Source organism: Crotalus tigris, unplaced genomic scaffold (assembly GCF_016545835.1).
Source record: "Crotalus tigris isolate CLP2741 ecotype Arizona unplaced genomic scaffold, ASM1654583v1 scf7180000017551.9496454, whole genome shotgun sequence".
Taxonomy (NCBI): Eukaryota; Metazoa; Chordata; class Lepidosauria; order Squamata; family Viperidae; genus Crotalus; species Crotalus tigris.
The window spans coordinates 5,874,553-5,896,644 of NW_024096469.1; the positions used below are offsets into that span (position 1 = coordinate 5,874,553).

The following is a 22,092-nucleotide window of genomic DNA, read 5'->3' on the forward strand; positions in this document are numbered from 1 at the left end:
AGACAAAGATAAATGCAGATGAGTAACTTGCCAATTGGCAAGTGTGGGAAGATTTACTCTTTGAAAAATCTTCAACCTTTGCTGCTCATTAGACATTGTGGCAACATTCCTCCTGCCCCCCAGGTCACCATGCTCATTAATACAGATGAATAATCTAAGTGTGGAAAATCTTACAGCTTTATAAGTTGTTTGTCTGTATTGGGAATTCCTTAAGTCCAGTAGACTATAGATGAAAAACCCTGAAAAAAATACTTATAGCCAGTGCTGTCTTTTATGTATTCAAGGAACTGGTACTAAGTGCATACCACCTCTGATCTTGGAAATCCACTTAGCCGTCATTAGTATTACTTAATGGCACTGCTTAACATGAATTTGTAATCACAACCACATCTGGTGACAGGGAATCTATGACCTAACTGGAATGTATGCTATGTACCAAGACATATTTTATCTGATTTGAATCTCTGCCAAATGAGTTTCATCAAATGAACTCAAGTTTCTAATGTTACAAGAGATAAAGAAAATGTGTTCTAAGTACAAAGGTCTGTATTCTGATAAAAAAAAAAAATTCCTAGAACTGATTAAGGAAGTGGAGTAGATAATCTCAGTTCAAAAACCACAATTTCCTGGATTTAGAAAAGAGAGTTTTCCTCCAGATTATTGTGTTGCAGTTAATTAGCTTTGAACTGAATTAATTGGCTTTGTGTTTAGCAAATATAATTCTGGTAAGATTCCCCCGCCCCCTGCTTATGTATTTATTTTCCACAGACAGTGGTGAGGCTGGTAAAATAATGATAATATATAGGAGAGTAGTGATATAAGTAGTTCTGTCTTTTCTATTGACCATTAAGCCTTTTCCTAACGGTCAAGTGAGGGGATTGGACTGTTACTGAAAATAGAAATGTGGATTTCTATTGATAATAATAGTATTAGCAATTTGGTATCTGAGCATAATGAACAGTGCGGTGTATTTCTTGACTGGCAAAGGAACAATAGAAAAAATAGATAGGTCAATAGGACTTTAGTATGTCTTCCTTGCTTAGATCTTCAGAAGTTCCTTGTCAAACAGAAAAGGCCTTTCTGTTCTGTGAAAAGTGATAGATATAACAATAAATAGTGAGAAGTGGGAAATATAAGGGCACATTTTCTAGTGCAGTATTTTTTAAACTTTTTTTCTTTCAGGACTTACTCCCACTTTTAAAAACTGGAGGATCCTCAAAAAAACTTTTGATATATTTATCAATATTTACCATACTAACTCCTTCATGGATTACTACCTTGTCATGGCAAAGGGGCTTGCGTAACTCAATGAAGCTATGAGCTATGCCGTGCAGGGCCACCCAAGACGGACAGGTCATAGCAGAAAGTTCTGACAAAATGTGATCCACTGGAGAAGGAAATGGCAAACCACTCCAGTATCTTTGCCATGAAAACCCCATGGACAGTACTAAAAGGCAAAAAGATATGACACTGGAAGATGAGCCCCTCAGGTCGGAAGGTGTCCAATATGCTACTGGGGAAGAGCAGAGGGCTAGTACTAGTAGCGCCAGAAAGAATGAAGTGACTGGGCCAAAGCCGAAAGGACGCTCAGCTATGGATATATCTGGTAGTGAAAGGAAAGTCCGATGCTGTAAAGATCTTTTCTCCATAGGAACCTGGAATGTAAGATCCATGAATCAAGGCAAGCTAGATGTAGTCAAACAAGAGATTACAAGATTGAACATCGACATCTTAGGAATCAGCAAACTAAAATGGACAGGAATGGGTGAATTTAACTCAGATGACTATCAGGTATACTACTGCGGGCAAGAATCCCTCAGAAGAAATGGAGTAGCCTTCATAGTCAATAAAAGAATAGGAAAAGCAATACTGGGATACAATCCCCAAAATGACAGAATGATCTCAGTTTGAATCCAAGGCAAACCATTCAATATCACAGCAGTCCCAATCTATGCCCCAACCACTGGTGCTGAAGAGGATGAAGCCCTATGAAGCCCTACAGCACCTTATAGAATTAACACCAAAAATGATGTCCTTATCATCATGGGGGATTGGAATGCTAAAGTAGGATGCCAAAAAATAACCGGAATAACAGGCAAGTTTGGCCTTGGAGTACAAAATGAAGCAGGGCACAGGCTGATAGAATTTTGTCAAGAGAATACGATGGTCATAACAAACATTCTTTTCCAACAACCCAAGAGACGGCTCTACACATGGACATCACCAGACGGTCAACACAGAAATCAGATTGACTATGTGCTCTGTAGCCAAAGATGGAGAAGTTGTATACCAGCAGTTCTCAACCTGTGGGTCATGACCCTTTTGGGGGTTGAATGATGCTTTCACAGGGGTCGCCTAAGACCATCGGAAAGCACATATTTTTGATGGTCTTAGAAACCGAGACACCGCTCCTCTATCCGGCTGCCGCTGCCGTCACCCTCCTCCTCCTCCTCCGCCAGCTCCTTCGCCCCCAGGGTGCCCTTCTCCTCCGACAGTGCCTACTCCTGCCGCTGCAGCGCCATCGCGCGCGCCCCCGACACTGCCCTGGGCTGGCTCAGTGGCCGGTCTGAGCCGAGCCGGGTCTGAGCCGCTGCTGGCGCTGCCACTGGGCTGCTCCGCCGCTGCTGCCGGCTGAGCTAAGCTGCAGCGCCGAGCCGGTCTCCACGCCTCCTGGTTGCCTGGCTGCGCTCCACCCACGGGTGCCCTTTGTGCCGTGCGGGAGCCTCCCTGCGCCGCCCGGCCAGCATCCCTTACTGTTGGAGGCTGGCTGGCCAGGCCAGGAGGGGAGAAGTGGTGCCTTCCGAGCGGGAGCTGGCGCTCCAGCTGCGCCCCTCTCACGTGCGACGGGCTGCGCAGTATGGAAAGGGGCTCCCGCGACCCCGCCGCTGCGATGGCGATCAGGAGGCTGGAAGGGCGGGCAGGTCCCGGGGGGGTGGCTGGGAGAGGGCAAGAGGTGCCGGGATGAGGATGAGGGGCTCCAGGTTGGCGGGTGTGAGAGGAGATTGAAGGGGGAAGGAAGGAAGGAAGGAAGGAAGGAAGGAAGGAAGGAAGGAAGGAAGGAAGGAAGGAAGGAAGGAAGGAAGGAAGGAAGGAGAGGGAGATTGAAGGGGAAGGGATGAAGTTGGAGATGGAAGGAAGGAAGGAAGATTGAAGGGGAAAGGAAGGAGATGGAGAGGGAAGGAGATTGAAGGGGGGGTCGCGGGAGCCCCTTTCCATGCCGCACAGCCCATCGTACACGAGAGGGGCGTGGCCGGAGCACCAGCTCCCACTCGGAAGGCTGGCCTCCGACGCACATGCTGCCGCCTCGCCCTCTTCCCCGCCCCCTGGCCGCTTCTGAGGCCTGAGCCCGGCAAGCCGGGAAGGAGCCGCTCCTGTCCGGCAGCCCCACGGCCGCGCCAGGCGCCAGAGGGCCGAGGCGGCCACGACGGCAAGGGAGGCTGGCCAGGCGGCACGGGGGAGGCTTCCGCGCAGCGCGAAGGGCGCCTGTGGGCGGAGCGCAGCCGGGCAACCAGAAGGCGTGGAGACCGGCTTGGCGCTGTAGCTCAGCTCAGCCGGCAGCGGCAGCAGCGGCGGAGCAGCCCATGGCAGCGCCAGCAGCGGCTCAGACCTGGCTCGGCTCGGACCGGCCGCTGAGCCAGCCCAGGGCAGCGTCGGGGGCGTGTGCGATGGCAGTGCAGTGGCAGGAGCAGGCGCTGTCAGAGGAGAAGGGTGCCCTGGAGGCGGAGGAGGAGTGCGGCAGCGGCTGGATAGAGAAGCAGTGTCTCGGTTTCTAAGACATCGGAAATATGTGTTTTCCGATGGTCTTAGGTGACTTCTGTGAAAGCGTAGTTCGATCCCCAAAAGGGTCGCGACCCGCAGGTTGAGAACCGCTGTCTTAGGGGATCCCCAGAGCTCCTAGGACCACACTTTAAGAAACACTGTCTTAGAAAAAGCCTGGAAGTAGATAAGGTGATAAGGGGAAATTCCTGCCACCAGCTAAAACCATCATTAACCTCAATAGGCAATGCTGGACTAAGTGGCTAAGAGGTAGTCAATGGGATGAGCCCTTGGAAATGAGAACAAGATGAGGAAATGAAGACTGGGTGAAGAAGATGCTGACTTGGTATATTTGTGCCCAAGACCAAAAGGAAGCAATTGGTTGTTTGCTCTTTTTCCTTCTCTCAGACTGAGTTAGTTGAGGCTGGCTGCTTGCAGAGGATTTCTTGCTTTTTATGTTTTTCCTGGCAGATTGAGGACAACCAACGTGACCCTCCATTAGATTCTGACATTCTGTTTTTCTAGTGTTTTCCTGTATTATCCTAATTTTGGTTCCCAGCACATTTTCTGACTTACTTTTCATACTTCCCTCACCCCCTTCATGTCTGCGCAAAAGTCTCCCAGAGTTCCTTGCATGTGATTTATAAAATAAAGTGTTCCGCCCTTCAGGCTTATAATGTAAAAATCATGACACCAAAAGAAAAAAGGTTGAGGAGGGAAAACAAACAAAATAACCAAATCCAGACCAACAGTTCTTAAAACCATACAGGAGTCTCAATTATGACCAGCTGGAATGAGAACAAGTCAAGGATAGGAGGAGCTAGCTGATAGCAGAGCTGATGTGATGTCTCTATTTCCTACTGTGTCTCTGTACATTTATGGTTTTTTTATCCATTTGTACAAAATCTTTCAACTAAATTAGCTATAAGTATTAGTATTGGGGTAATTTATATAGACCCCGAGACTAAGAAAGCATTGACTGTCTGAAGTTAACTAGTCAAAAGAAGCAAAACTTCTACAGGGACAGATAAAAGCCAAGTTTCCAACCTCATCATGATGTACAAGTTTATTATTCAGCGGATGTTTATCGGTCATTGACTCACATTTATATTCAGTATGTAAAAGAAGCAAATTTGGGATCAACAGGAGAGAAGGGAGAAAGAGTTCTGAGCTGGCAGCTTGAAGCAAAGAGAGATCTTGCTAGGAATCTGCTTAGCAGAGATGCATGTTGCTTATCTCCACTTACATGCTGCTGCTTGTAGCAAATAAGCCAGACACATTTGAAAAACAGGGAAAAGTAGTGATTATGTAATAATATAGAGAGACAGCACTAGAGGAATCATAGTATCTGACTCCTTGGCTTCAGAAGTGCCTTTCCCCCACTTCTGTGAACAGTGACACTACCTTTCCTTTCTTTCCATGTTTCCCTTCTTGGCTCTGGATCCCTAACATCTGGAGATACTTTCTGGCAGAAGAAACCCGTCTTCGTTCTCTCAGCTGTGGGTGCTGGGCATACATATGGTTAATGGCAGCTGTGCTCACAACTGAGGGAGGAGGGCTGGTGGCTTGCAGTGTCTGCCCCTTTCTTTCCCTTTCTCTCTCTCCGTTTTCCAGAAACCGTCTTTCTGCTTGGCGCCTGAGATCTGAAGACTAGAGGCGGAACTGCTGGGCTCTCCTCTCTTGCCTTCTCACAGGGAGGGGCAGTATTTACGTGGAGGGGGATGCTGTAGACGTCCAAAGACAAACACAAGCAGTGGCTGTGGCAGCCTATCATCCTATCCCCAAGGTAGGTGCCAGCAAGTTGGACAGTGCCAAGGGTAGGTACTTAAAACTGTTTGAAACCGTGCAGGTAAAGGGACAACATTAATCTGAACGGGGGGGGGGTTGGGGGGGGATGAATGGCCAACTCTGCCTGGAGTATTTCTTGAAAGTCCTTATGGAATGCACTGCAAAGCTTGGGCAGTGATGCTTTAAATGCTCCAGAGGGCGGAAATAGCCTGGGATCTGCCTGGATTGCCTGCCTTCTGTTATAATAACAGATACCGGTAGGTTGCTTTTCTCTCTCTCCATTCTACTATATAACTTTGTTGGTCAGAGATCTCTATATAAGGTAGATGTACAGAATGATTCAAGGTTCACATTTACAGCAGACAAGTCTCATCCTCTAGTTTTATACAAATTCTGCTTTTGAGGAATTGTCAACTGAGGACCAGCTGGGGCAGTCGTGGATGCATCATAGATGCCCTGCCATGGGGAAGAGATACAGTAATTGTCCCTTTGAATTTGATGCCTATCAACACAGTTCCTGAAATGTAGCTGCTTCACCCCAAATGTCCTTTCTGTGTTTGCCAGAGTATTAAAAGTTGCTAAGGCTGAGAAGATTTTTCTTGCAGGCCGTGATGACTTTATATTCCCAGGCACTACTGGCTGCTATAGCAGACCCTTGGGAGATAGCAAGTTGCCAGAGCGAATCGGAAAAAACAAAACACAGTCTGAGAACACATCCTTGTATGCACTTCTGGACTTCTCTCCATGCAAGTCAACATTGGTCAGGCCTGTGGTGTGCTGTCCTGTCCCATCTTGTCTCTCTTTGCGTGTATACAGATCTTTTTAATAGACAGCAGCTATTTGACAAGCATATATTTATGGGGATGATTTTCTCTTTCTCCAAGATCAATTAGATAGTCCATTTGCTGCAGTACTGCTGGCATACATTTTGTGGGAGACTTTGAGGGCAGAATGAGAGATGGACACAGTATATTTATTCAGATTTCTTGTTTTCAGCATTCCAAGGCTTTGGGACAAGTGGCTTTAGGAAAGTACAATGGAAGCTGAATATAATCCCATTAATTATGAAAGGTAGTCAAACAAGAGCTCTTTCTCAGTCATAACCACTGCCACTTAACATCTGCCAAGCAAAGGAGTTCTTACAGCACATCTCATAATGATGGGTTCGGTCCAGAGAAAGAGAAATTTGAAGAAGCTACTAAGAAATAGGTTCCCCCTCTGCGTAGGATGCTACCGTATATGGAAGCTTGTAAACCTATATGCAGATGTTTTTCAATTGTACCAATTAATATATGCTGTTCTCGGGACATCAGATAAAGTCTTCCTGTTGAAATTAATGAGAACTAACTCCCTGGGAACCTACTCTTTGCTTCTTTGAATTTCATGGTGAAATACAATAGGAAGTAATGGTGTTAATTAAATATGTGAAAACCTTACTCACATATCAGGGCTTTGCATAAATGACACATGTGCTTTCCTCCGCAAATCCATTTCATGGCCAGGATTTTCTTAATCTTACAAGCATGCATTTTCGGATTGAATACTTCTTACTTTTTCTTCCTGTTGTTGACTTGATTTCCTGGTTGCAGTTCATATGCCTATCTGCATTTTTGCATAGTATGCAGTATGCAGTGCCCATTAGTCATACTGTGAGGATATGTGTAAGAAAAATTATTCTAAGCTATACAATGAGTAAACTGTGTGGTGCACCTTAAAAAAAAACATTTGTGATATTTTGTCCTGTAAAGGCATACATGGATATGTGTGTGCAAAGTACACCAATCATGCATAGTAGCTGAACAGTACCATTTAAACGACATGAGAATGTATGTTAATGTTTTACGATGAGTTAGTTAATCTGATGTCCATATAAGCAGCCAGAAAAATTGTAGTTTTATATTGAGACTAACATTTCATTATCCTCAAAGCCTCAATTTTGGGAAATTCTTAGAAGACAACTTTCAAAACAACAGTTATCGCTAACTGTGATCATCAATGCATTACAGTATACAGTTAATGGTATGTTCCTTAATCAATATGAGAGTATTTACAAATTTATATATTGATGACTGAAGTACGCCTGAGCTTGCTTGTGTGTTGCGTAAATGTGGCCTATAAAAGTGTGACTTCTATTTGCAGCGGACTACAGTTGTGTTCCTTTGACAACATGCCATGTTATTCTTTTCCTTAAGAGATACCACTATTTCCATGAGAATCTGGTAGATCCAGATCTTGAGCTAGCTGTGTGGTATAAAAAAAGATATTGAGCCTCTAGAAAGAGCGCAGAGATGAGCAAAAAAGATGATTAGGGGACTGGAGGCTAAAACATATGTAGAGCAGTTGCAGGACTTGGGTATGCCTAGTTTAATGAAAAGAAGGACTAGGTGTGACATGATAACAGTGTTCCAATATCTAAGGGGCTGAGACAAAGAAGTGGGGTTCAACCTATTCTCCAAAGCACTGAAGGCAGGACAAGAAGCAATGGATGGATACTTATCAAAGACAGATCTAACCTAGAACAAAAGAGGAATTTCCTGACAGTTAAAACCATCAGTGGAATGACTTGCCTCCAGAAGTTGTGGGTATGCCAACACTTTGAGGTTTTTAAGAAGCGATTGGACAACCATTTGTCTGAAATGGTATAGGGTTTCCTGCCTGAACAGTAGGTTGAACTAGAAGACCTCTAAGGTCCCTTCCAACTCCGTTATTCTGTATTTCTTGGGGCCTTTTGACCACAGATTTTAGGAAATGTCAATTTTGTCTGGTACTATTTTGTCTTGATTTATTATAGACTAAGGAGTGGGCAAGCTTTCAATCTCTGCACATTTGTATACTGCTATGTACATTGCTATGTATTTTGCCTTGAAAGACTCGGATGAAAGGCAATTAAGAGGGAGTGAATTTCATTATTGCATTGGAATGTCTCAGACACAGTTTTTCTAACAGATTTTTAGAGCAGAACAACGTGTGGGAGAAAAGTACCCATCTCAATTTTCTCTGGGGTCTTTTTTCTCATTTTGTAGGAAAGTTATTTAGGAAGCATGTGTCTGGAATGTCCAGCTTCCATTTTTCCACCGCAAAGAGGTAGAGGGAAAGCAATTTGCAGGAGGAAAAATGGATGATGAGGAAGTGGGTTGAACCATCTCTCTCCCCCTCCCCAGTCATATTTTAACCACAGTGACTCTTAGCTTATTTTTCCTACTACCCTTCTCAACAATTTTATCCATGAAAGAAAGCTTGGACACTCAATGATGGTTATGTAATATTATTTGGTCAAGTGATGGTTTCTTGAAAATAAGTTCTATCACCAGCTCTGGTAGTAGTTCTTTTTCAAAAGTTGGATTCACCACCACCCTGACTAAGCCTCCTGCCACCAGTTTGGAAGCATTCGCAACTAGAAAGAATAGGGATCCAGACTCTAAATGGCAGAGTTGATATCGCAGAGAATCTTGTCTGCTTTCTCTAGACCAGTAGATTTAAACTCATTCCAGATAACCTCACAAGACATAGTCTCACTTCGGGAGCAGTTGTCCAGCTGGTATTTGAGCCCTCAGACTGGTTTTGTCCAGCAGAAGTCTAGAAAATTATTCACAGTGTTTTTGCAGATGGTCTTCTACTAATCTTTCCCTAAAAGGGTCCATATTATTTTGAGAGTGGTTGCTGTATGATAACACAAGCAGAGAAATGATTATGACTTGATACTTTTACTACTACAGTGTAGGTTTGAATGTGGGTTGCTATCCATGTTTGGTCAGATACACTCAGTCTTCTGCCAGTAATGCTCTAGGCTTCCTCTAAGTCAGTTCATCTCCCAGAGCTCTTCAGTAAACTAAGGATTTCCCCCTGGATTGACAAACTGGGAGAGACTGCATAGGCACAATCCTTTGCAAGGTTTTATTTGCCTCATTCCAGCAGGTGACTAAACCTTCAACAGAACTACCAGTCAGAATCTCAGGGAACTCCCTAACTGCATTCTGGAAACTGAATGCTTCTGTTAGACACCTAGAGTGATCGTATAGGTCCTCCCTCTCCTTTATGAGCCAGGTCCTCAGTGATCTGGGACATTCTCATGGTGGCCATGAATTACTAGTCTATCTCTGACCCTTTGTTTGAAGAAGGCAGATTGAAATCCCCCAGCACCACAAGCCCAGAGAATTCCACCACCAGCCTTGTGTTAATCATATAATTTGGGATAGTACAATAACAAGAATCCTCCGTTATCCTTTGAGTGCAACAGTACAAACAAAGCTTCACAACTGGTATTTCTAGTGCTTTTGATTGAATATTGCTCTGGAAGGGAGGCTCTATTTCCTATGCATTGGCAGAGAATCAGCAGAAATGAATGGTGAGCATGGAAGTTAATTTCCTGCCTCTTGAGCATCTCCAGCAGTTTTATTGGCCTGTTTTCTCCAACAGGACACAACGCCATGAAGGGACCGCTGGCACACAGTACTTTTTGGCTTATCTGCCTACTATTCCAGGCTTCTGGAAATGAGAAAGAGGCGGAAGAGAGGCCTGGAGTGCCCACGCGGCCACCACTCTGGGATCAGACGTCTAGGTGAGTCATTACAATAAAACCAATATGTCATAAATAACACACACAAACACACACACATGCCTGTTCTCTTGAATAATGGAAGCTGATCACAAGGGACCATGTTTAAACAGACCACATATCTGGTCAGCTGTTCAGAACTGTAAAACTTTTAACCAGAATGCTGACAGTTGAAGAAAACACTTCATGGTTGTACTTCAATGCCCAATTAACTTCATTAATGTGCATCTTCTATGTGCAGTTTATGCACAATTAACTCACTCTGTCCCACTTTAAATTAAGCCAGAGGCTGCTGGGTGCAAATGGCTCTGGAGGAGGTGCAAATGACTGCAAAAATCCTTAATGGTTGAATCATAGGAACACAATTAAGGATCCTGTTTAATCAGAGTGAACATTCTCTAGGCATCTCTGTCCTGGAAAGGGCCATGTTTGTTTATGCTAGCATCCACACCAATGAACTCCTTTGCTGTCCAGCCTCCATCCAGTCTTAATTTGGCCTGATCATTCCTAGAAAATGGTACAGAAATGTTGAGTGCCTCTGTATTCTTTGAGTGGAAAATGGCCTCAGGACAAGCAGGGCAGGTAAGGTCAATCAATCAATTCCAACTTCGCGATCTTTCACGAGAAGTTGGAATTGATTGACCTTTCCCCCCCAAAAAAAACCCTTTATTTCCTTTCATGTGGCAGCGGCGGATAGTGAAGGAGAAACGGCACAGGGCTGGGAGTCAGGTAAGGAAAGAAAGGCAATTTCAGGGGGGGCGCGAGGATTTCTTTCCTTACCTGCCCCGCTTGTTCTGAAGCCGCTTTCTGCTCAACTGCATTGCTCTTGCCAAACACTTCAGCACCCTCCCTCCAGGAGCCTCTGGCACTCCACCTGCTGCTTTGATGGCTCTGTAGGCAGAGCTGCAAAATTCTCTGTCAGAGAAGAGAACTTCGCAACTCTGCCTACAGAGCCACCAAAGTTGCAGCTGAATGGGCAGGTGAGGGGGGAAACTGCCCCGCTTGTTCCACGGCCGAGCTGCATTGCAGCAGCATTGGGCGCAATAGGCGAGGCAGGAAACAGCCACATCACATTGAAACTGGCCATTTGCCGCCTCCTGCCCAATGCCGCTGCCATGAGGCCATGGAACAAGCCAGGTGGAGGTAAGGAATCAGTATACTGGTTCCTTACCTCCGCCTAGCTTGTTCCATGGCCTTATGGCAGCGGCATTGGGTGCGACACGGAAGGCGGCAAATGGCCATGGCCAGTGGCAAACAGCCACGTCACGCCAAAACCAGCCATTTGCCGCCTTCTGCCCAATGCCGCAGAACAAGCTGGGCAGTGGTAAGAAACCGGTATACCGGATCCCCCCTCCCCTTCTCCGCCTGTTGCTGGAGGGCTGGCCCAGTATTCGCAGTGGTTTGCAGAGCCCCAGAGTGCGCTGGTTGAGGAGCCAGCAGGTTGTGGTTGCTGACGGACACAGTTGGCCCCCATGCACTCGCTGTGGGGGGGGGCGGCGATGGTGTCAGGCAGCATCCGCCCTGGCCCCTGCCTCACCTTGCCTTGCCCTGCGGCAATGGCATCCCTGCCCTCACCTCACCTTGCAGGATGAGTTTCCTGCCCACCATCCCACCCTCCAGAGACCCACTGGATCTCCCTCAACCCTGCCCAGCCTCCACAGGCAGCCCTCCCCATAAGCAACATCGAGTTGGTCATGCCCACCCCGGCCATGCCCACCCAGTCTGTCATGACTACTGCAGCCACACCCACCCAGTGGCCCACGCCCACCCGGCACCCGACGATAAATAAGTGGGGTTTGGGTTGCAGGGTGTTGGCTATTCCTGCCAACTTAGTATCATCTGCAAATTTGATAAGTTCCCTTTCTGTTCCCTCATATAAGTTGTCTTTTCAGTCTGGCCAATCAATGATCTGTTTCCACTCCCACCTCCATAAAATGTCTATTCTATTTCATTTTTAATGAACCTGGGGAGGAACTGAGAGCTAGAATTTCTTTGTTTGATTATTATAATGTATACAAAAGCTATAATGGTTGACCCGGACTTAGGGGACAGTATCCATTGTGAATACGTGCAGATGGCCCTGTTCTCTCTGACCACTTGCAAAACCATGAATGCAAGGTCATAAAAGGACAGCAAAGGAAACACCCAATATCCTAACTCATTGAGGGCCACATCAGCATTGCGGTTCCCCTTGGGGGCCTGGGTGGGTGTGGCCAGAGTGGGTACAGCCTACTGGGTGGGTGTGGATGGAGTGGGTGTGGCCTATTGGGTGGGTGTCACCAGTTCTATATCATTCGTGTCAAGGGTGCCTGTCAGGGCCTGGGCAGGAGTGGGACAGATCTGAGGGTCTCTGGCAGAAGAGGGTGGGACCAGGGCAAGTGCCAAGGCATGGTCCACTGGAGAAGCCTCACTATTCCTCTCAGGCCAGGGGGGGCTGGATGGTGGTGCGGGCTGCCCGGAGCACTGGACAGCAGAGGTCAAATGCCCAGCCTGGCCCTCGAGCACCCGTGGCACCAAGCCCAGCCCTACCCCCCCCCCCCAAGGGGGCACCCAGCTGCACTTACCTCCTCCTAAGGCTGCTGCTGCTGTGCTTGCTCTCCTTAGCCAGGTTGTTCATGATGGGTACCAGGGCAAAGTCAGAGGGAGACTGAATGCGTTTCAGCATAGATGGCCATCACAAAATTGTACATTGGCTCCCGACTGGCTGGCCTGGGCCAGGGCCAAGGCAGTGGGGGCTCTTCACCACTTTGCTAACAAAAGCCTCTTCTATTCTCTCTTTCTGCGTGTGTGTTTTTCTCTCACCCGCCAAAACCTGCTCCTTTTATAGCTTCTCCTCTCTCCCCCCTTCTTCTCCTCCTTTTCCAGGTGGACTGGAAACTCCAACCAGCATGCAGCCGTGCATGCAGATCCTGGGGCTTCTGCCAAGCTCTGTGGCTTCAGCTAATCTTCTCCAGGGCTGCGTGGTGCCACTTTAGCTTGTTCTCTCCCCCGCTACACTTGGCTAGGGGTCGCGTACCACCTGCCAGGTGCTAAAGTACCACCAGTGGTATGAGTACTACCGGTTGAAAAGCCCTGGTCCATAGGATACACATATTTTTCTCAGTCATAACAAATTAAATGATTGGGACTGGAATCATGGTAACTATAATGGAAAAAAATAACATAAATGATTTTGAATCTCACTGTAAACTGATCAAGTCAGTTGAAAGCTGGCTTTGTCTTGAATTGGAGTAATAAAAAACTATCCCAGTTTTCAAATGACAGTTCAAAAACTGTAGTCACACAATCCTGGATCAAAAACTGGTACTAAGCACTTATAGTTTCATAAAAAGTCAAGATTCCAAGATACACTAGGTATCAAAGTTTTGAAGTACACGCACCTCAGCCATTTCAACAAGGACTTATTCCATGGCTGTTTTAATAGTTAAATGAATGCAGACTAAAGTTTTTCCTCAACAGTTCTTGGGTTCTGCCAAAGGACACCTGCCACAGTTTGGATTGAATTATAATCCATACATACTTCTACTCCCAAGGTATTCTTTCACATAATATTTCATTTCTCTGCCATTTTGCTCTCTGGTGCTTAAGTTGGAGGCAGTGACCTACTTGAACATTTAATTATTATATCCTGGCTTAAAGTCTGGGTTCAGGTTTGCAGGATTGGGGAAGACAACTGTGCTAGGTCCTGGTTTCTTGGGATTGAATTTGCTGATTGCTGCCCATAAATTGTCCAGGCAGGGCTCTCAATAATTCCTGTCAACTACATTTAATTTTTCATATTTTGTAAAACAGTGCTATTGGTGAATAGGATGGGCTTATAATACTAAAACTCGGGGGCTGAGTCTCCTTTCCCAGTTCTGGCCCTTTGACCACTGTGTCTATGCTGTTCCTGCCTCCCAGAACTGAATATGGCTATCAGAGACACAGCAAGCAGCCAGGAAGGTCGGAGTGTGTTCGCTGCTGTGATCCTCCTGCAGCACATCCCATGTATTACCCCGTGCCTCAGATCAACATGACCATCCTGAAAGGTAAGAGCCACTGGGCCAGTTATGCTGTTTTGGATTCAAAATGTGAGATTTAGGGAAAGGTTGGCCATCCATTAATCCATGAGCAACATGCATCACAAACATACCTCTGTGGGCAACATGGAAGTTATCATGGATATTAGAGTATTGTGTACATTTATCCATGATCAGTTGGACTGGAGATGTTCTGCTTGCCCTTCTAAGATCTGGGGTTTTTTTCTTTGTCATCCTGGAAAAACATGTATTGTTCCTGCTATTAGTTATTTCAAGTCTTTAAATCGGCAATGTCCTCTGACCAACCTCTCTCCAATGCCAAGGCCACATCCACCCAATTGTTTTGCTGTATTCCTGTTCCTGAGCCAGCAGGAAATCATGCTGTGCTAAATCTTGCTGCCCCTACACATGCCCTTATGGAACTGCTGTCCATACAGCTTTAATGGTCAACATCCTAAGGACTGTGATAGGCTGTTTTCTTGATTGACATCCAAGCTTATCCAACATCATCCATCGTATGAAAAGCCTCCTCCAATGGATATGCACAACACTCTGATTACTGTAGTCCATACATTCCTCCCTATTTCTTTCCTGTAGCTTATTGACTGATTTTTTAAAATTACTTGAAAGTAGAGGTCAACCAGTTGACTGACATATCAACCACTAGATGGCAGCAAAGAGGGTTTTTATCTCTCTTGATTGCCATGTAGTGATCATTCAGGATTGTACAATGAAAATGCAGTTGGGTAAATGCTGTTGAAGAATTGGAGTTTGAGAAAGGGGATTAGCTATGAGGATTGGTATGAAAGCTATAAATTACTCTAAGAAAATCTCTGCCACCTGGCAGAGATGGCAGAATTGACTGTTTTGATTAAAGAAAAGAATACAAGTACCTTCATTTCTTCATGAAGCCCGCTTCTGGACTTTGTACTTGAGGTGGAAAAAAAATGAAACTTTGATTTTGGGTTTCACTGATTAGATTGATTTGATTTGTTGTTACAGAAATGGCTAGTTTTTATTATTGCGAAAAAATAAAAAGTTGAGGCTTGACGTTAATGCTTTATTCTGCTGCAACAGGGGAAGTCAGAAGTCAATCTTTTTTTTCATTATTCCTCCTTTTTCCTCCCTTTCTTCTCCCTTTTTCCTCCCCCCTTGTATCTTACTATTTGCTTTAATAAAATGTTTAGTAAAAAAAATACTCTGTGAAAATTGTATGAAGAAAGAAAATTAGGAGCAAGTGCTTAAGTAATTCCCTATCATCCAAGCTATGGAAGTACAAAAAATGAGTCCTTTCAATAATAATTTGAGTAATCTCTCTTATGCCAGGGATTAGTTAAGGTTTCACACTCACTAAATAAACCAATCCACTGGTGGCCCAACCCAATAAAAAAGGGGATTATAGTAGTTGGGGTTCTGGTGTCCCATGTACCTGAAAGAAAATTGAGGGGTAGAAGAAATCATCATGGACAGGAAGGAAGCCAGCAGAACCAACTGGAGTCTCCATTTTGTCAATACAGGACACCTAATTTCAGGCTGCCTCCCCCATGTGCACCCGTATTCCCTTTATTTTCCACATACAGCATCTGGAGACAGAATAAGAGAAAAACACCAGAACAAAGCACTGAAAAGCACATTTGAGCCGCCTCCTATGAATGGTGAGATACAGGAGGGGCATGTGGACACGCCCTCTGGAAGTAGTTAGTAGGCTCTCCTCACCCGGATATAAGGCAGTTGTGTAGATTTGTTCCAGGGCTGTGTGGTGAGTTGGTTGGGGCAGCCTGAGGGAACATCATTTACATTTCCTACAATGTCCCCAGCATAACATTGCCCTGGAGCGTTATGAGAAGTTAAAACACCGGCTCAGAGAAATGAGAACATAAATATAGCTGTACTGGATCTAAGTAAGGCATATTGAGCTGGGACTCTGTTCCTATCCAATATTTTTGATTCATACACAAATGAGATTTTCCCACTTCTGTTCTCCAGCAGTTGGTTTTTGCAGGATTGAGAAGCTGCTCTGATCAGGGAGGTAGTAGAGCTATCATGACTAGTAGGCATGGATAGCCGCATCCCCATTAATTTGCTGAATCCCCTTTAAGATATTTAACTCAGCAGCAGCATTACATTCTGAGGTAATGAACACAGCTGTTTGATCAACTTTGGAACAGAGGAGAGAAGAGGACATAAAATGCCTCGTGTTAAAATCAGTTCTATACTTGTAAATCCTTCACACCAGGGGACAAGACAGCCAGGGTTTCTCCATCCATTTTCACCTGGTTTTCAGAATCTGTTCCATCCATAGGGTGGCCTCCATTCTGTCTTAGATTACTACATCAGTTCTGCCTATGGAAGCAGATGGGGAGGGAGCATAGTGCGCAGCCAGAGGGCGAATAAGCTAACAATATTGCAGCTGCCTCGTCTCTTAATTCATGAGGGAATTTCAAAGTGCATAAATTTCAGAGAGCTCTAGGATATGCCCTAACATTTCTCAGTTCCATCATTTCATAAGGGACAGAATCACAACTTATTAGTTGGCATCGGCAGCTCAGATCATGCTTTGAAATCCCTGCCCATCTGACCCGAGCCATTTAGCTGCCAGTTTGGAGCAAAGATGGGATAGGCTTCCAGAAGCCATGGAGAATTGGCTTTTGGAGTCCTGTCTCTCCTAAGTTTTAACCACAGTGTGGAGAGGCTGTCTTTGGACAAACCTTTGGGTTTTGCAGAATCTAGACAGTTAGGTTAGGGAGAAGTTGTGGGGTTAAATAAATTCCTTGGCTGGAAGGAACTGTTATGACAACTTTATCCAAGTTCCTCCCTTAACGGAGATCAAAGGAATCCGACAATTAGTCTTGAGTCAGACTTAGGACACCAGAGGTTGCATTAGGACATGGCCTGATTTAGAGGGTGGAGAGGTTGTGTCATCAGAAAAGGCCCGGGGACTGCTGAATCCTGGGATTTCAAAGGAAAAATAAACCCCAGAAACCAACATTGGGTTGGGCAACAGTGGCAATAGGCAGAAACTTTTGTGCCCACACTCTTTCATAGCCCCACCAACATTTTACTCACATTCCATCCTACACACAGTTTATCTTCTATCTTCTACCAGTAACTGATATTTGTATTTCCTCTACTTACTTTTCAATTTATATTATGTTACTCCTCCAAGCTCTCAAAGCAGCATACATAGTAGGTGTCCACTATTATAAAAATAAAACAAGACTATAAAAGTAGGCTAAGGAAGACTGAAAGTTAGTTATTTTATTTAAGGACTGGGTTAAGCCTGGCTTAATAACTGTGTATGTCCATATCTTTGTCTACATAAATCTGTACCCCCACCTCTTTGCTGTGCAAGTAAGTTTGTTAAAATCTTTAAATTGAATTAATGGAAGGTTTTCCAGTCCAACTCTTTTGTTCTCTCACACGGGGATGCACATATTGTTTATAACATTCATATATGCATAACACAATTCCAGCCCCTTGGCCACTGCAGTTATTCTTCCCTGCTGACTGCAGATTCATTTGGGAAAAGCATTCAGTTGAAATCAAATATAAGTGCTCCTAGCAGGACTGGGGAGTAGTGGAGAGAGGCCAACCAAATCATATGGGGAGACTCTGCAGTCTTCATCTGGCCTATGAGCCAGAGGTTCTTCACCTGAGTTACTCTATAAGTATAATGTATATTTATTGTACAGTTCTCCCTTTTCTTCCAGTCCAAGTCTTTTGACCATTCTAGATTCAAAACTGAAAACTTTCACCTTTTTTTGAACATTTATTTTCAGATTACATATTCAGATTACATGAGTATGTTATATATTTTATCTAATGAATAAAACAGAAACTACTGCTCCATATTTAATATTTAAACTGATTTAGCATAAAATTCAGGGGCAAGTCTGTTTAATATAGAAAAAAATACTCATCGGTTTGATAACTTTGCAGAGCAGACATACTTTCATTTATGCAAGAGAAAGTATTTTACCACATATGTGGTATGTGTCTGAAATCTAGGCCAGGAAGGACACCGTATGTAGTGGTTTTTCCCTGCCACAAGATTGGAGATGGTATATAGTTTTATTAAATGGTAAGCCAGCAAAGAATAGCAGTGGACTGACTGGCACCATTTCAGTTCAAGGTTTTCTGCCACGAGTGGGATGCATGGATTCTTTATCTCCCCGTTGTATTAAAATGTATAAATAGATGTTTAGCCAAGAAATCAGCCATCCTTTTTTTTTTACCACAGTAATAGAAATAAGATGTAAATAGCGAAGAAGTATTGTAAAGTGACAAGAAAAAAAATAGGATTCAGATCAATATTTGTTGCCCAAAGCATTTTGGATACTTTCCACATTAAGGGCATTTTCTGCTGTCTGGTTTGAAGCCAGAAAGTCATTGTACTTTATGAGATCTGTTCTCTTACTTTGGTGGTCCTATAAACTACAACTATCCTTGTAGTTATCTCTCTTCAATTGTTCCTAAAGTATACCTTCACCAATTGCTTCCCTCCAGATGGATTGGACATTAGTACCCTTAATCCTCAATCAGAGTAAAACTCCCACACACCTCCGGGGAGGGAGGCAAACCAGCTGGAGAAAACTGCAATCTATCATGACATCTTTATTTCTCAGGTGAGAAAGGGGACCATGGTGATCGTGGCTTCCAAGGAAAGGTGGGAAAAGCCGGTGCAGCAGGCAAGAAGGGCGAGATGGGCTTCAAGGGTCAAAAGGGCAACATGGGATCACCAGGAGAGAGCTGCAAGACCAACTATGCTGCCTTTTCGGTGGGTCGGCGGAAACCCTTGCATAGCAACGACTATTACCAGATACTCATCTTTGACACTGAATTTGTGAACCTCTATGGCCATTTCAATATGTTTATGGGCAAGTTCTACTGCTACGTCCCAGGCGTATATTTCTTCAATCTCAACGTGCATACTTGGAACCAGAAGGAGACTTACCTTCACATCATGCACAACACAAAGGAAGCAGCCATCTTATATGCACAGGCTAGTGACCGAAGCATCATGCAGAGCCAGAGCCTCATGATAGAGCTGCAGGACCAGGATGAAATCTGGATACGGCTCTTCAAGGGCGAACGTGACAATGCTGTGTTCAGTGATGAATATGACACCTACGTCACCTTCAGTGGGTATCTAGTTAAGCCCAGCTCAGAGCCTTGAATCAACTAGCAGGGGGACAGCTTGTTCCTATCAGCTTTGGCTTGTCCCGTTTTCTGCTGATCTCTAGCACTACTCGATGCGGGGGAGGCACTCACTTGCTCTGAAAGCACCCACAGAACTCGGACCTCGAGATATTCCAAACTAGGATATCTCTTTTTGATAAACATGGCTTTTCTTCTACATCAGCCTTACCTGGTGCTCTCCTAATGCGAAGGACTAGATCTTCCAAGATGCTAGAATTATCCAGTTCCAGTTTTCAGTCTAGTTATGACTGAGACTTTGGAAAGGTGTAATCCAACGTATGTTGAGGATCCCAAATTGGAGATTGACTCTTATTATTTTACCTTGAATCTCATTGATCAAACATCATATCTTCCCAGATTATAACTTAATGTTTGTCCTGATAGGCCTGCCATAAGCTAGGAGTTGTTCTGTTGTATCAATTATCTGATTTCTGGTCTTTCCCTTGCCCAGCATTGAACTTCATCTGTCCTGATGGAATCTCCTCCCTCACAGCTATGAAATTGCACTACCTCTAATTCATGTCCATATTGACTTTAACCTTCACCATTCATTTGTATTCGTTTCCAAACCTTCTCCAGCTGGCTCAGCTGTGCTCCCTGAGAGAGAGTGCTAGATACCACTACTGCTTGTGTTTCTTTGCCCCCATTTGAACCTCTGTGTATATGATTTAAATGCCTTTTTTCTCATTGACGTCTGTCCTTCAGGCTCCCTTTTTCATTTAACCTTTTAGATATTTGAGTTCTCTGCAGTGCGCCTATGCCTTCTTCTGTCTCCTAGCTGGATGTTCTGTTAACCCTACCTAATAATAAAACTCTTGTTATTATTCATTTTAACATTAGTTGAAAAAGCTACATCTTTTCTTTCTTTTGGAAGGCCTTGTTAACTGACCTCTTTATTCAGAAACTGCTGTTTATCTGCATTTGATGGGGATGCATTAAAAAGCATAATGCTAAAGCACTGGTTCCACAACACTACCTCTCTCCTATTGCAAGCATGCTCCCTCTCCTACAGTTCTTGGGCACTGCCCACCGTGGTAATTTTGACTTGGGTTGCGGGGAAGAACTAAGATTGAATTCCTGGCTTCAATCAGAGGTATCTAACTGTGTAACATGTTTTTAAAGTGCTTGTTGGGTGTTAACAGTAGCTTTTGCTATAAATGGGTTTAGCACTCTTAAGAGAGTAGGTTAGTCCCCTGCTGCACAGAAGGTCAATTTAATTATAAGTTTCCTGCTGTGCTGGGTCAATGCAGACCCCGTGTATATTATGAAGAGGCAGAAATCTTCAGCAGTTTCCCACTTTCCATGTAATGATCATGACAACAGTGATGACAATAATGATGGTGGCATTGAATCTTTCCCCACTTTTGGCGCTGAAGAGGGCTGGGGAGTGGAAGCAAATTCCCGTTTTTCCTTTTATTTGGGAGTCCTGGCATAGAGCTTCAAGGTGGTCACGAATGGATCCACTTTCAAGCCGCAGGCAGAGAAATATGATTGGCTGCTCACGTGTCTGGGAGAACTCCACCTTCTTAAGACTATATGCCAAGGACTGTGGCAGGTGAGACAGGACCACAATGAGTGTGAATGATTCAGCGTTGTTGAGAAGAGGGAGGTGTTGCTAGGATATTTCCACTTTTAAAGACCTCTCTTTTGCCTCCTCCTTTCCCCACTCTGATTTGCAGAGAGCATGCGTGATGGCATAGAAGCACTACAGCCCCCTTTCCATGTGGAAATGCCTTTATACCAGTGGTTCTCAACCTTTTTAATGCCACGACCCCAACCGGTCGTAAGTCGAGGACTATCCAACCGGTCGTAAGTCGAAGACTTTCCCTGCCCGGGAGTGCCACGCATGTGTGGTGCCGCCCCCTGTGCCGGCCGAGGCGTAGCTGGCAAGCGGCAGAGACGGAGCAGGCCGACCACCGGCTGGGCCACCAGCTGGCTCAGCCCAAGGGAGGTAAGGCACCCGCCAGGCCCCACATATGCCAGCAACCCTCCCTGCGCCCGCCGGCCTCCTACCTCCCACCCCTGGCCATCTTTTACTTACATTTTTAGTAGTTGCTCAGCAGGGAGGGGTGGAAACTTCCAGACAGCTCACCTTCACTGCAGACAACTTGCAGCACCGTTTGCAGAATGGGACTTTTGGCGGGCTCAGCAGGGCAGAGACAGCCTGGACAATTCCTACTGGCTTTTGAAAGCCAATAGAATTAGACTCTATTCAAGAGAGTCTATTCTATTGGCTTTCAAAAGCCAATAAAATAAAAGGGAGTAGCACAGCTAAGGAAAAGGGGGAAAAAAATGGCGAACTGCGTTGTTTGGCGACCCTCGTGAAATGGTCGTTCGACCCCACATGGGGTCGCGACCCACAGGTTGAGAACCACTGCTTTATACCAAGTAAATACATACACTTTTCCTGTGGATTTTTTTTAATGCTTTAACTGCCTTTCAAGTTCACTGTCTTTTTTGTGCCGTTCTCACATGCAATCTTTTCAGCCAGCTCTGCTTCCCATCTTCTGCTGCTTGCATTTTTCTTCCTGACAGTGCCACAGTTTCCACAGATGTTACACATTCCAAAATATTACCCACTCTTCTCCCTTCTCCATTCTTTTGAAGTGTATTCATTCCCCCATCTGGGGCCCCCCAGCCTCTCTCTTAGTGTGATGTTATAGAGACAAATTATAAAAGTTTCTGCTGGCTGAAGGATTGGAATAGCACAGTATATCCTGAGATATAACAGACTCAGCCTTTGTTATGCCTTCATCCAGTCTCCAAATGCACCAT

General features: G+C 44.9%; 1 protein-coding gene across 3 annotated transcripts; it reads left to right on the forward strand.

Moving 5' to 3' along the window:
• The first annotated feature begins 5,142 nt into the window (after window positions 1–5,142).
• Window positions 5,143–21,141, forward strand: C1QTNF1 (C1q and TNF related 1). Of its 3 annotated transcripts, XM_039345639.1 has the most exons (4): window positions 5,143–5,542; window positions 9,961–10,102; window positions 14,000–14,127; window positions 18,744–21,141. In XM_039345639.1, exons 2-4 carry the CDS (start codon window positions 9,972–9,974, stop codon window positions 19,292–19,294), a joined length of 810 nt encoding a protein of 269 aa, XP_039201573.1. In that variant the 5' UTR covers window positions 5,143–5,542; window positions 9,961–9,971; the 3' UTR covers window positions 19,295–21,141. The 3 variants fall into 3 exon arrangements, with proteins under 3 accessions (XP_039201573.1, XP_039201582.1, XP_039201591.1); XM_039345648.1 differs by lacking the exon at window positions 5,143–5,542 and having other exon boundaries at window positions 9,997–10,102; window positions 12,965–14,127; XM_039345657.1 differs by lacking the exons at window positions 5,143–5,542; window positions 9,961–10,102 and adding an exon at window positions 10,533–10,828.
• The last annotated feature ends 951 nt before the right edge of the window (window positions 21,142–22,092 follow it).